This window comes from Xenopus laevis, chromosome 6S, assembly GCF_017654675.1.
Source record: "Xenopus laevis strain J_2021 chromosome 6S, Xenopus_laevis_v10.1, whole genome shotgun sequence".
Lineage (NCBI taxonomy): Eukaryota > Metazoa > Chordata > Amphibia > Anura > Pipidae > Xenopus > Xenopus laevis.
Window position 1 is genome coordinate 53,616,913 of NC_054382.1, and position 14,271 is coordinate 53,631,183.

The 14,271-nt window shown below is 34.8% G+C and overlaps 1 protein-coding gene and 1 long non-coding RNA gene across 2 annotated transcripts in view; one reads left to right on the forward strand and one right to left on the reverse strand.

Annotated features, from left to right (window-relative positions):
* Window positions 1-14,271, reverse strand: part of LOC121395060 (aromatic-L-amino-acid decarboxylase-like) — a 55,639-nt gene that overhangs the window by 13,792 nt on the left and 27,576 nt on the right. Inside the window, exon 3 of the mRNA XM_041567584.1 lies at window positions 13,469-13,603. Coding sequence (XP_041423518.1) covers window positions 13,469-13,603 — 135 coding nt within the window. The remainder of the gene's footprint in view (window positions 1-13,468; window positions 13,604-14,271) is intronic.
* On the forward strand, window positions 1,721-4,471 carry LOC121395061. Its single transcript, XR_005962225.1, has 3 exons — window positions 1,721-1,804; window positions 2,496-2,569; window positions 4,257-4,471. It is a non-coding gene; the product is annotated as an uncharacterized LOC121395061 (long non-coding RNA).

A 14,271-nucleotide genomic window follows, 5' to 3' on the forward strand; every position in this document is an offset into this window, starting at 1 on the left:
CTAGTTTGCAAAAGTATCAATATATGGCTACGTTACCAGTAATGTAATGATTTTTTGCGGGTAATACAAATCACTTTTTAGAGTACATAGTTTTTTCAAGATACAAAGATTTTAGACATTTTGATATATGAGTAATTTGATATAACTTTTTATTCACTATTGAAGACTATTTATGAAGTTAAACTACTTGTATTATGTGCACTAATTGAATCACTGACTCCAATATTCAAAAGTGTTACATAGTTAATCAACTGTGGAGGGTGATTGGTGTGTTTTAAATATTTATGTGGTGTGATGACCTCTGTGGGTGTATCCTAATGACGGTTCAGAAGGAACAGAAACGCGTTCATGTGGGGGAATATATGAGGATTGAATATATTGAATTATATTATATATATCATTTTAGGGTGCCATATATCTCTGTAGGGTAATTTGACTGGCTTGTTTACCTATGACCAATACGGCAATTATAAGTGTACGCTGAAAAGATTAGAAACCAAAGGATAGATGTAATTTAAAGACTACACTCGTCTCACCAAATCCAAGGTCCAAAAGGCTACCAAGAATACATTTAAAACAAAAAGAGTAGGGAAATAAAATAGTTTCCCTTTCTACATTTTAAAATGTCAGTCAGATGAAGCACTGGGTCATTATTGTAGCACCAGTATTAACAAGTGTTTTCCATTTCATTGCATCAAAATCTACATTATCAGGTTTAGAATAAGTAATTTAAATATAAACATTTAAATAAAAACAGTACAGATAACAACAAAAGTGCTCATAAGAACACTTTTGTAGTTAGAATAAATATTAGTTATGCACAGGGTATCATATTATCCCTCTTAATATGATTTGTAGAAACATAAAATAGTTATTCCAAATGTATAAAACAAAAACAATTTCCACAGACAAGGCATTTATTTTAAGCATTTGGCAATAAATGTAAAGTTACAATTACAAACACTGGAATGAGACCTTCTGCTTTATCTTCTTCTAAAACCTTTTTAAGAGCCTGGCCATGAGCTACAAACTTTTCGTCTGATGGTATCTTCTTCATCTGTACTCCACTGATCAGTCCAGCCCTCTCCACTGATGAGTGTGCCTGAAATCACATCATTTCTTTTTTCCAAATCTCTGTTTATTGAATTTTTCAAAGGGGGTGGAAGAGGGGTACAGAAAGAAAGGGGGGTAAAGGGGAGGGAAGGACAAAAAATTGACAATTTCACAGCCAAGTATATAACCACAGGGTTAAGAACAAGCCATATCTCCAGTACATACGATTCATTTACATCAGTTAAAACCTAAAGAGGGAATGATATGCATAGTATCTTGGGAAGTTCATCCCTAACAGTGGCAGGTATCAAAAAAAAAAAAAAAGCATCACATCAAGTTATAGTATTCTATCCAAGGCAACCAAGTTGTTCTATAGCTGTTCAGTGAGTCACGTATCAACCCAGTTATTTCTTCTAGTTTTCTGGTCTCTTCGACCACATTTGTCCATTCACTTGTTATGGGAGGATCTTGTGATTTCCATTTCTTAGGGATCAAAGATATGGCTGCTCTTAGTAGGTGTTGTGAAAGGTTATCTGATATGAGTCTGTTAGATTTACTATCAATGTGAAATAATAGCAGGGTGTAATCAGCATGGCTATATTTATAGCCAGTGATATTGTATATAATGTTACAAATTTGTTCCCAATATTTAATGATCTTAGGGCAAGAGAACCAGATGTGCTTAAACGTCCCTACACCTACTCCACACCGCCAACATTTATCCGTGGGAAGATACTATGCAGCTTAGCCGGTACGTAATACCACCTTGTAATGATTTTATATTTCATCTCCCTTATTCTAGAAGCCCTAGATGTTTTATGTACATTCAACATTATTTTATTTCTGCTAGCTTCAGAAAGGGAAATATCCAATTCACGTTCCCATTGATCAAAGTATTTGGGTCTAGAATACGTTTTATTTTGTGGCAGCAGTTTGTAAAGTTTGAGAGAGAGGTCTCAAAAATGGGAGTTGAAGCTCCAGAAAGTTTTCCCAGGCAGTAGATTGTAGTGGGTATGTTTTATTATAACCTTTGGTGAGAAAGTTATGTAACTGATTATAACACCAAACATCTCTCAGGTGGCTACCCCATCTCTTCTGAATGTTGCCTAAGTTAATGATTTTCCCATTTTTATAGAAATCTGAGAGTTTGGTTTCCTTATTTCTGTATATGCCCCATCTGTCAAATGCTCTGGGCTCTAGGCTAGGAGGGAAGTCAGGGTTTCGTAACAATGGTTCTAGATTCAGGAAACGGTTAGTCAGCTTGTAGGCCTTACTGTATTTGTACCATATCTCCAGGGTTGGCATAACCGTAGGGTGGGAAAAGACATCTTTGGGGACGTTCTCTTTTTGGGACCATATTAGGTTACTCAGTGGTATGTCGGTTATAGCTTGTTCAATATTAAGCCATATTTTGTCTTTTCGTTTCATATACCAATGGAAAGTTCTCACCAAGTGAACCGATATCTAGTAGAGAAAAGCGTCTGGCATGGCTAGGCCACCCCTATCTTTTGCTAAGGTAAGTAGTTCCTGTTTGAGTCTTGGTGTTTTATTATCCCAAATAAACTGATTGAAAAGAGATTTAACCTGTGAGAAGAATGTTTTAGGAATTCTAATAGGTAGTGTTTGTAGTAAATATAGAATCTGTGGCATTATGGACATCTTAATGGCTTGGATTTTCCCAAACCATGAGAGGCCCAGGGTCTTCCATGAATTTAATTGGGAGGACAACTTACTTAGTAAGGGAGGAAGTTCATATGGTAGAGATCTGACAGGTTAGCAATTATCTAGACTCCTAAATACTTTATTTTAGTTGGGGCTCATTTAAAGGGGAAATTTTGTGAGATAGTTTTTAACGACCGGTTCAGACAGATTAATATTTAATACTTCATGTTTACTTAGGTTAACTTTGAAGTTGGATAATTTGCCGAATCTTGATAGTAGGGGCATGATATTTGGGAGTGTAAGGGTGGGTTTGGTTAGGAATAGCAGTAGGTCGTCAGCAAAGGCTGCGATTTTATGTTCTGATTTACCTATGGTAAGTCCCGCTATGTCTTTGTTATTTCTTATGTGGGCCAGGAGGGTCTCCATAACTAAAACAAAGAGAATAGTGGAGAGGGGGCATCCTTGTCTGGTACCATTTCAAATTAATATCTGGGGAGATAAAGTATTATTAACTCTCACTTTGGCAGTGGGAGCATGGTATAGAGTAGAGATTCTCCTAATTAGAATTTCGCCTAGACCAAAGCCTCTCAAAGTTTGGTTAAGGAAATTCCAGGATACTCTATCAAAGGCCTTTTCAGCGTCAGTCATCAAAATCATTGAGGGAATTTGCTGCTGTTTTGCATAGTGGATTAAGGAAATAACTTTGTATGTGTTATCTTTACCTTCTCTGCCCAGGATAAAACCTGCTTGATCTACGTGAATCAATTGGGATAAAATATTTTTTAATCGATTGGCAATAGTTTTTGCATATATTTTGATATCCACATTAATTAGAGAAATTGGCTGGTAGCTTGCACAATTTAAGGGATCTTTTTCTTGTTTGGGAAGTACCGTAATATGGGCCTCCTTTGCTTGGTCAGGGAATTGGTTGTGATTGTCAATAGATTGAAAGTACGGTAACATATAAGGTGCTAACTCAGTAGAATATATTTTATAGTATAAGGAATTGAAACCATCTGGGCCAGGACATTTGTCTGTGGGTAGAGAATGAATTGTTTCCAAAAGTTCTGTTCGAGTGAGTGGGTCCTCTAGCATTTGACTTTGTGTCTGGGTCAGAGTGGGAAGGTTAGCTTCTTTAATGAATTTATCTATCTCCTTTCTAGGATTGGCTGGTAAATTGGGGTTGTCTAGACCATAGAGATCCTGATAAAATTGTTGGAAGCATTGGGCGATTTGAGGTGTTAAATGGCAGATTGATTGATTTTTATCTTTAATGGCCGGAATGAATGAATGGGGTTGTAATCTTTTAAGGATAGTGGCAAAATGCTTTGTGCTTTTGTCTCCTAATTCATATGTTTTTTGTTTGCATCTTAAGTATGCTTTATAAGAATATTGGTCTAATAATGTTTTTAACTGGATTCTTTTCTCTTCTAGTATTTTGAAAGTGTTCGCCACTATAGATTGTTTGTGTGACTGCTCTAAGGAAGCTATTTCTTTGAGTAACGTCTTAACCTTCAATTCTCTGTTTTTCTTAATTCTAGAACACAGGGCTATTAATTGGCCCCGAAGGACACATTTATGGGATTCCCACAATATCGCGGGATTAGGTAAGTCATTTTCTTTGAAAAAAATTTCTTTCATCTTTCGAATTTCCTCTTTATTCTCCTCTCTGAGAAATAATGAGTTGTTTAATCTCCAATTGAACTCTGGTTTACAGGAATTAAGGATTGTAAAAGTAGTTGCGACCGGTGAGTGGTCTGATAGGGTTGCCTGTGAAATGAAAGCTTCATTACAGTATGGAAGCCAACTGTGGGAAATAAACACAGTCTATTCTGGAATAGTTCTGGTGGGTTTTCAAGTAATGAGAGAAATCTAAAGTATGAGGGTTCAGGCATCTCCAAACATCTGCCAGTTGAATATCATTAAGAGCTTTCTTGACTCTTTTCAAACCTTAGGGTATATTGCACTTCTTAGTGGATGGGTCGAGTAAAGGATTTAGGAGGATATTAAAATCACCCCTTAGAATAATTATGCTCTCTGCGAATAACGTTCAAGTGTTCAGAAATTTACATAAAAATTGTATCTGATCAGAGTTGGGAGAATATAAATTTGCTATTGTAATGGTTTTATCTGCAATTTTACATTTTAGGATCAAATATCTCCCATCCTGGTCTTTCAATTGATCCTTTAGAACAAAAGGTACGTCTCTGTGTATTAACGTCATGACTCGGATAGTATAGTCACGTGACTTGTGCTCTGATAAACTTCAATCACTCTTTACTGCTGTACTGCAAGTTGGAGTGATATCAGCCCCCTCCCTTCCCCCCCCCAGCAGCCAAACAAAAGAACAATGGGAAGGTAACCAGATAGCAGCTCCCTAACACAAGATAACTGGCTGATAGATCTAAGAACAACACTCAATAGTAAAAACCCATGTCCCACTGAGACATATTCAGTTACATTGAGAAGGAAAAACAGCAGCCTGCCAGAAAGCATTTCTCTCATAAAGTGCAGGCACAAGTCACATGACCAGGGGCAGCTAGGAAATTGACAAAATGTCTAGCCCCATGTCAGATTTCAAAATTGAATATAACAAAATCTGTTTGCTCTTTTGAGAAATGGATTTCAGTGCAGAAGTCTGCTGGAGTAGCACTATTAACTGATGTGTTTTGAAAAAAACATGTTTTCTGATGACAGGCTCCCTTTAAAGTTTTTATTTCCTTTGGAGGAAATTATATATATATATATATATATATATATATATATATATATATATATATATATATATATATATATATATATATATATATATATATATATATATATATATATATATATATATATATATATATATATATATATATATACACACAATATCAAAACAGGGGGGTTGTGGGAGCACTCTAAAGGCTTTAAAGTATATATATATATAAGTATAATAAATGCTATTGCATATGTACCCAAAACAGGGGTTATTTTGTTACAAAGTTATGATCATAAAATTGATAAGCCACCACGTAAAGGTAAACCCCGAATGGCGGTCCCTAACTTGTTTTATTTTTTATGTGCATTCTAGCATTACCTGTAATCAATCTCCATTGAATGCTGTTTTTTCACTGAGGGCTACATCCTCCCCAGCCAGCAATCAGGCTTTTAAAGGAGAGATATTCCCAAAACCCTCAGTGAAAAAACAGCGTTCAACGGACATTGATTACAGGTAATGCTAGAATGCACATAAAAAATAAAACAAGTTAGGGACCGCCATTCGGGGTTTACCTTGACGTGGTATGGTGGCTTATCAATTTTATGATCATAACTTTGTAACAAAATAACCCCTGTTTTGGGTACATATGCAATAGCATTTATTATACTTATATATATACTTTAAAGCCTTTAGAGTGCTCCCACAACCCCCCTGTTTTGATTATATATATATATATATATATATATATATATATATATATATATATATATATATATATATATATATATATATATATATATATATATATATATATGATCATGTCAGTCTAATTCTTCCTGTAATAAAGCAAAAATTTCAGTACTCAACATATTATAGTCCAAAATTACAGGAAGAATTAGACTGACATGATCAGCGGCCATATAGTGACTCCGTAACTGATGTGGAGCATCGACTCCCTCCCACAAAAAGCCCTGAATGATTGGTTGCTATGGACTGGGAACATGGCAACCGAGTACAAAACCACCTGGAACCAGCACCTTGAACTACACGGATGAGTGCGAGCTTCTTCACTTCTACATATATATATATATATATATATATATATATATATATATATATATATATATATATATATATATATATATATATATATATTATATATTTCACTATATATAATCCAGTCAATATAGGATTGACTGGATTATATATATATATATATAATCCAGTCAATCCCAAAGCCGGCACTCTCGACAGCAGGTCACAGCTGCCTGGGTGCAGTATCAAAAACGAAACCTCCAACGTACAAGCAAGATCCGCACTCACAGGAGGCACTCACAGGAGGCCGAAACGTTAGCCTTTACAATAAAAACTTTTATTCATTTTTAAGACCTGTGAGTGCGGATCTTGCTTGTACGTTATATATATATATATATATATATATATATATATATATATATATATATATATATATATATATATATATATATATATATATATATATATATAGTCAAATCCAAAAGGGTGCACTCCGTAGACAAGGGTAATACCTGGGTGCTCGTCTAAATGAAGTAATCATAGAAGCAAAAATAGCGACACTCACAGGTTTTTCTTCATGGTGCAAAAATAGAAAGATTATTGTGCTCGACGTTTCGATCCCCCACAGGGATCTTTGTCAAGAGATTTCTTGTTCACTGGAAATCTCTTGACAAAGATCCCTGTGGGGGATCGAAACGTCGAGCACAATAAATCTTTCTATTTTTGCACCATGAAGAAAAACCTGTGAGTGTCGCTATTTTTGCTTATATATATATATATATATATATATATATATATATATATATATATATATATATATATAGTCCTATAAGTCCTAAACACACACCGCGATACATATCTAACAGTCGATACCTGGGTGCTATCTTTACTGGCAAAATTATCCAAATAGCAAAGAAAAAGATGCACTCCAGGGTTTGTATACAAAAAGTTAAAATTCAATATTTATTGGTTTGCATTAAAAAAAATCGGCCAACGTTTCGGTCTGCTCCTAAGACCTTTATCAAGACCATATTATAACAAAATATTGCCATTTTTTTAATGTAAACCAATAAATATGGAATTTTAACTTTTTGTATACAAACCCTGGTGTGCATCTTTTTCTTTGCTATATTTATATTTTATAATAATTTATTATAATTTAATTTATTATATATATATATATATATATATATATATATATATATATATATATATATATATTATACTAAGCATCCATTATCAATAAAGAAGTATTGTACAGATCAATGACAATGTGGATTTTTTTACTATTTTGCTGCACAATTATAGGCTTCTATATTTTATTTCAGTAAAAAATAAATAACTTCTAACTCTTTATAGTGCTCTCCCCAGAACAAAATCGCACCAGGTGTGGAAGATGGTATTCTATTACAGCAAGTTAGGTGAGGTTCTGAGCAGAGCTGGGCAGCTGAGAAAAAATATATAGATAGGTATGCACACTCAAAAGAAGGCAAGTATGGTATATTTAAAATAAAGTTTTACTTGTTTATGCAAATAATACACACAAAGCCACAATAGTAGGCCTGTATAATACAATACATAAGCTTACATGGTATATACCTAACGTTTAAACATAGCCACAATTACATAACAGTAAACAGTAAGTATTACAATTATACAGCAAGGAGCAGATACACCTACCACCAGTATGAGAATGGCCCCAACGTTTCGGCGTAAGCCTTTGTCAAGGGGATTCTGACGTTTGCCCTATCGTGTGGAGCTATAAATACCCTGTTCAATTACCACATGGTGTGTGACGTCACTTCCGCCTATGTCACTTCCGCGGATGAGTCATCCGCTTAGCAACACGGCTCTCTATATTCATTGTACTTGCCTGCACTACAGGGAAAGCATGCGCTCATGTTTACTCTGTCGCTAGGTAACCAAAACATGGGGTAACTCACGATAGTTCACATAGCAACCAAATGTCATCCAGCAACACAGGATATAAACCATACTACTAATTAATCACAGATCAAAACAAAAAACCAATTTATCATATAGATAAAACATATAAATATATGTTCTAAAGTGCTTGTGTGCAGAATTAATTGATTTATACCATTGCATATAATAAAATCGATAAAGTTGGTCATATGACCTCAAAAGTGGGTATGTGCTTATAATCATGTGTCTCAATGTATCCAATCGATGATCTGGGTCATATGACCTCTAAAGTGGGTGTGTGCTTATAATCATGTGTCTCAATGTGTCCAATGTGTATAATCGATGACCTGGGTCATATGACCTCTAAAGTTAGTATGTGCTTATAATCATGTGTCTCAATGTGTCCAATCATATGTAGGGAATTCATGTAAAAAGATTTGTTCATAAAAATACATATAGTAACCAATCATCTTTCATTAGTTCATTATAGTGACAATCAATATTATAAAACAGTCCATATTGTGCAATCTAATATTAAACAATATAAAAACAGACCCGTGGTCAGTGCAATATATTTAAAGTGACAGTGCTCATTAACATATTTCCTCGTTTTTTCGTTTTTTTTAAAAAAAAAAAAAACCTTTAGTGAGGTTAATAGGAAGACACAAAAATTCAATGGATAATCCATCACTCATTTCTTATATGATCTGTGAAGATAGTAGAAATAGTTAATTGTTTTTTGTTTTGATCTGTGATTAATTAGTAGTATGGTTTATATCCTGTGTTGCTGGATGACATTTGGTTGCTATGTGAACTATCGTGAGTTACCCCATGTTTTGGTTACCTAGCGACAGAGTAAACATGAGCGCATGCTTTCCCTGTGTTTTTTGTTTTGATCTGTGATTAATTAGTAGTATGGTTTATATCCTGTGTTGCTGGATGACATTTGGTTGCTATGTGAACTATCGTGAGTTACCCCATGTTTTGGTTACCTAGCGACAGAGTAAACATGAGCGCATGCTTTCCCTGTAGTGCAGGCAAGTACAATGAATATAGAGAGCCGTGTTGCTAAGCGGATGACTCATCCGCGGAAGTGACATAGGCGGAAGTGACGTCACACACCATGTGGTAATTGAACAGGGTATTTATAGCTCCACACGATAGGGCAAACGTCAGAATCCCCTTGACAAAGGCTTACGCCGAAACGTTGGGGCCATTCTCATACTGGTGGTAGGTGTATCTGCTCCTTGCTGTATAATTGTAATACTTACTGTTTACTGTTATGTAATTGTGGCTATGTTTAAACGTTAGGTATATACCATGTAAGCTTATGTATTGTATTATACAGGCCTACTATTGTGGCTTTGTGTGTATTATTTGCATAAACAAGTAAAACTTTATTTTAAATATACCATACTTGCCTTCTTTTGAGTGTGCATACCTATCTATATATTGTTACGTTGTGGGGTACCCATTGTAGGGGTACCCTTTTGATGTTTGCACCTCTTGCACTGTTTACCTACAGCATTTGCTGAATTGGTGTGCCCTCCACCCATTACTAAATTCAGCTGAGAAAAAATGCCAGGGGATGTGCCTAGCCAGAATGGCCTGGGGAGACACTGCTTTTATTTAGGAGCAGTAGAGAATTGAGGAGCACCAATGAATAAGAGGAGACCCAAAGAGTGAACTCTTGTATTGATCTACTTTTATTTAAAGCTGTCCGCTACATAGAAATCACTTGGCAGAAACCAAATTGACATGATCCTGGATGCACTGGCGTAACTGACAAAAGAAAACAGAGGGCCCAGGACATTGCAGATGGGATTATAATAATAAGGTTGTTCATTTCATACAAATATGATAATGTGGATTTTGTGCTTTATGCCTCTGCACCATTTCTGTTTCCGAAAACCAAACATGCTAAACAAGAAACATCTGGAGACAGATTTTGTTATGGGAATTCTGGTTAGCCACAGATATCTACAACTATTTAACTTACTTTCTGAGAAGCAACAATTGTTAACGAATGGGCTAGCCACACAGAATAATGAAAAGCAGTTGATGTTACATGTTTTATTGCCGTGTGTCTGTTCCCTACATCAGTGGATGTTAAGTAGAATGTTTTAGCTCAAGTACCCTTGGAGGTCAAACCTTTGATCAGGGTCCCTATTAGCTCATAAACAGATTATCATTATGGGAAAACATTGGCGTATGACTTAATTAGCCATAGTTTCAACAATGTGCGCAAGAGCAAATAAGTGATTCCTAGCTCAAATTAACCACTTGCTACATCTACATTCATTCAGGAATATCTAGAAATGCAATTAGTAATTCTCCCCAAATCGCAAGCTAATTTTAACTTATAGAATCGTGTATATATATATATATATATATATATATATATATATATATATATATATATATATATATATATTACACAAGAGTCATCCTGTTAATTATATCCTAGTAAACGGTGCTTTATGAATCAGTTACAATCAGTGGCTAACTGAAACTTGTGTAGTTATAGAATTAGCTATAGTTATCAGATCAGTTATAGGATATTAGACTCCATTGTAATCAAATAATTCAAACATTTGAAAAGTATTTCCTTTTTCTTTGTAATAATAAAGCCGTACTTTGTACTTGTTCCAAACTAAGATATAATTAATCCTTATTGGTGGTAAAACAATCCAAATGAGATTAATTTATGTTGAAATTACTTTTAGCAGACTTAAGTTATGGAGATCCAAATTACGATAACTTATGTGAAAAACTTCAGGACCAGAGCATACTGCATAATAGGTCCCATACCTGTATAATATATAGGGACAGATTTATCAAAGATCAATTTTTTTTAACTCTAATAAATTCAAATTTAGTCACATCTAGAATGGGAGGCTATTTATGAAAAAACGTGAACGTCTAGTATTCAATCGAATAAGGATGACCAGAAAATTTTAATCAAATTTGATTCGAGTTTTCCTCTGCCATTGACTTATAAATTAACATGGCAGGTTTTAGGTGGAGAATATTTTAATTAATACTATTTCCAGGGTCAAGTAGTGATAAATCTCACATACATATTCAAATTTAAGTTGGTGTATTAAAATTCGAATTTGTGACCTAAAAAAAAATTCAAAAATTCTAATTCACCATTTAAACTTTATTTATTTATTTAAGGGGCAGATTTATCAAGGTTCAAAGTGAATTCAAGGGAATTTTCAAAGTAAAAAAATTCGAAATTCGAAGTAATTTTTTGGATACTTCGACCATCGAATAGGATACTACGACTTTGAATTTACTTCGACTTCGATTTGAAGTAAAAATAGTTAGAATATTTGACCATTTCGATAACCGAAGTACTGTCTCTTTAGAAAAACTTTGACTTCAATACTTCGCCAAATTAAACCTGCCGAAGTGCTATGTTAGCCTATGGGGACCTTCTAGAGTAGTTTTCTATCGATCGCTAAAATCGTTCGAATCGTTCAATTCGAACGATTCAATAGTACGATCGAACTATTTTCGTTAAATTTCGTTAAAAAATCCTTTGACTTCGATATTCGAAGTCGAAGTTTTTGAATTCGATGGTCGAATTTCAAAGTATTTTTTACTCTCGAAATTCGACCCTTGATAAATCTGCCCCTAACTGTATAAATCTTTTAGTACAAAGCTTGCTAAAATCTTTGCTTTTCTTTGTGTCTCATGTCTCGTGTTTCATTTTAGCATTATGTTAGTAATGCAGATATGTAACAATTGTTGGGAAAAAAAAAAGCTTTATCCCCCAATGAAATGTGAGGTTAGCTGCAGTATGCCCTTAAAAGGCTTTAACATAGGTCGCTACACTCACTAGAAATCCCTCTAACCTTCTGCAGTTAGTAAGAGCTGTCATTTCCAATCTCTTAACAATTCTGCACAAAGATCAGCTCACTCCAATAAATTTGCACAGCAAGAGCCCTGCAGCTAAAGACAAAGGGGAGGTACAGCACTACAGTTGCCCTTTTAGGAAATAAAATCTAAGCCATCAGACGTGCTGTTTTAGCCTAAAGCCATGCAAACACACCCAGTCTCATCGAACTTCTTACAGCACAGAAGGAGTCCAAAACCAAAGGTCTTTTATATTCCCAGCAGGAATTAAACATTTGACTGGATTTAAAATAAATGAGTTTAATAATCTGCTGACATTATAAACAAGCTAAATTATTACAAACTTAACATTTAAAAAGCAAGCCATCCCAGCATTTGGTTTTTTTTGTTTTTGTTTTCCAAAGAAAAAAATAACTTGATACTTAAAAAGAAACAACATCTGCTGCAAATGCTTAGTAGTAAAAAAAATAGAGCAATTTTAGGATCCATTATCTGGAACCCCATTATGCAAAGTGTTCCAAAATTCAGCAATGCTATTTCCTATTTAAGCAAACAATTCTTTATTTTTGACTGATCTGCAATTTTATCTGGAATAAAACAAAACTGGATTTGCTTTGAGCAGGCTGACTCTATTCTGCTCTGTGGGGAGATGTGCTCTGTGAATCCTGACTCTCTGAAGTGTATCACATACAGAAAAAAGGGATTCAAATTTTTTTCTGCTGTGGAATTATTTCAGATATTGCTGCATTTCAAACTATTGTCATGAATCAGTACCACATTTAAAGATTTGATGAAATCAGTACCAGTAACTTGTAATGATACAAGTACTTTATATTAACTAGGCTAGCATAAATAGATATTTCTCGTTTGTTGGGTTTCATAATGTTTCAATCGTTTAATAGCCTTAAAGCATGGCAGCCCATTTATCCAGAAAATCCCAAGCATTCCATATAATAGATCCCATTCCTGTACAAGATGTGCTTATGTTAGATTCATTACTTATACTGACTTTTCTTTATTTGACAGGAGTTATAAAACGGATTAAGAAACAAAGGGAAAGAGGGGAAAGTGGAAACTTGGCTGCAAAGTGATATAATGTCTCGATTGTTATTGGTACAGAAGCAAATGCAGGGTCCATATAGAAAGCTCTACAGCCTGTACTCTTAGCGTGTACATGCTGCGCTATGTGCATATTTCTAGTTAAAGAATGAAAACCAAACAAACCTGGTCTGAAGAGTATGCCACCAAACGACGTATAATCTCTGCCTCACTTAATTTAGGATTTTCTGCTTGTAGTCTTCTTGTTACCTTTGTTCTGGCAGCAAGTAGTGCCATTAAAGTTGCCTCACTGGCAGTGCCCTGGGAATGAAAGATAGATTTTACTGAGAAAAGGAAATACACACAATTCTAGCCCTCAACAAGTTAGTCAAAATTATAACAATTATATGTTCACCAAAAACATTAAAAAAATGAATTCAACACGAAGTGTACTTTTTGACAGCCACACTGTGCAAAGCTGTCAAACCTTTTCCTTTTGCAATTATGTTACTAAACTGTGTTAGACAAATGCTCAAGTTTAAAGTTAAAAAGAAAACAGCCTAGTAAAAAGACGAGAGTCAAGTTACACTGGTGCCCTCAACCATTGCCTTAGTGATGAGTAGGTAGATAAAATTTGAATCCACACCTGACCCTAACCCAGTAGGCCAGAATGTTAATACAAACATCAACATAACATTTACCATATAGAGATTTTCCGGACCTTAATACAATGTAGTCACTGTAGTCACTGATGACACAATTAATATACTGTTTTGATTATCATGTTAACATAACACAGGTATGGGACCTGTTACCCAGAATGCTTGGGTCCTGGGATTTTTTGATGAATAAGGATTCAATGGGGCAAATTTACAAAAGGGCGAAGTGGCCATCACTAGCGAAATTTCGCCAAAACCACACTTCGCAGGGACATCACCAATTTACTAACAGGCGTAGAGGACAATTCACAAGCCAAAGACCTCAGTGCT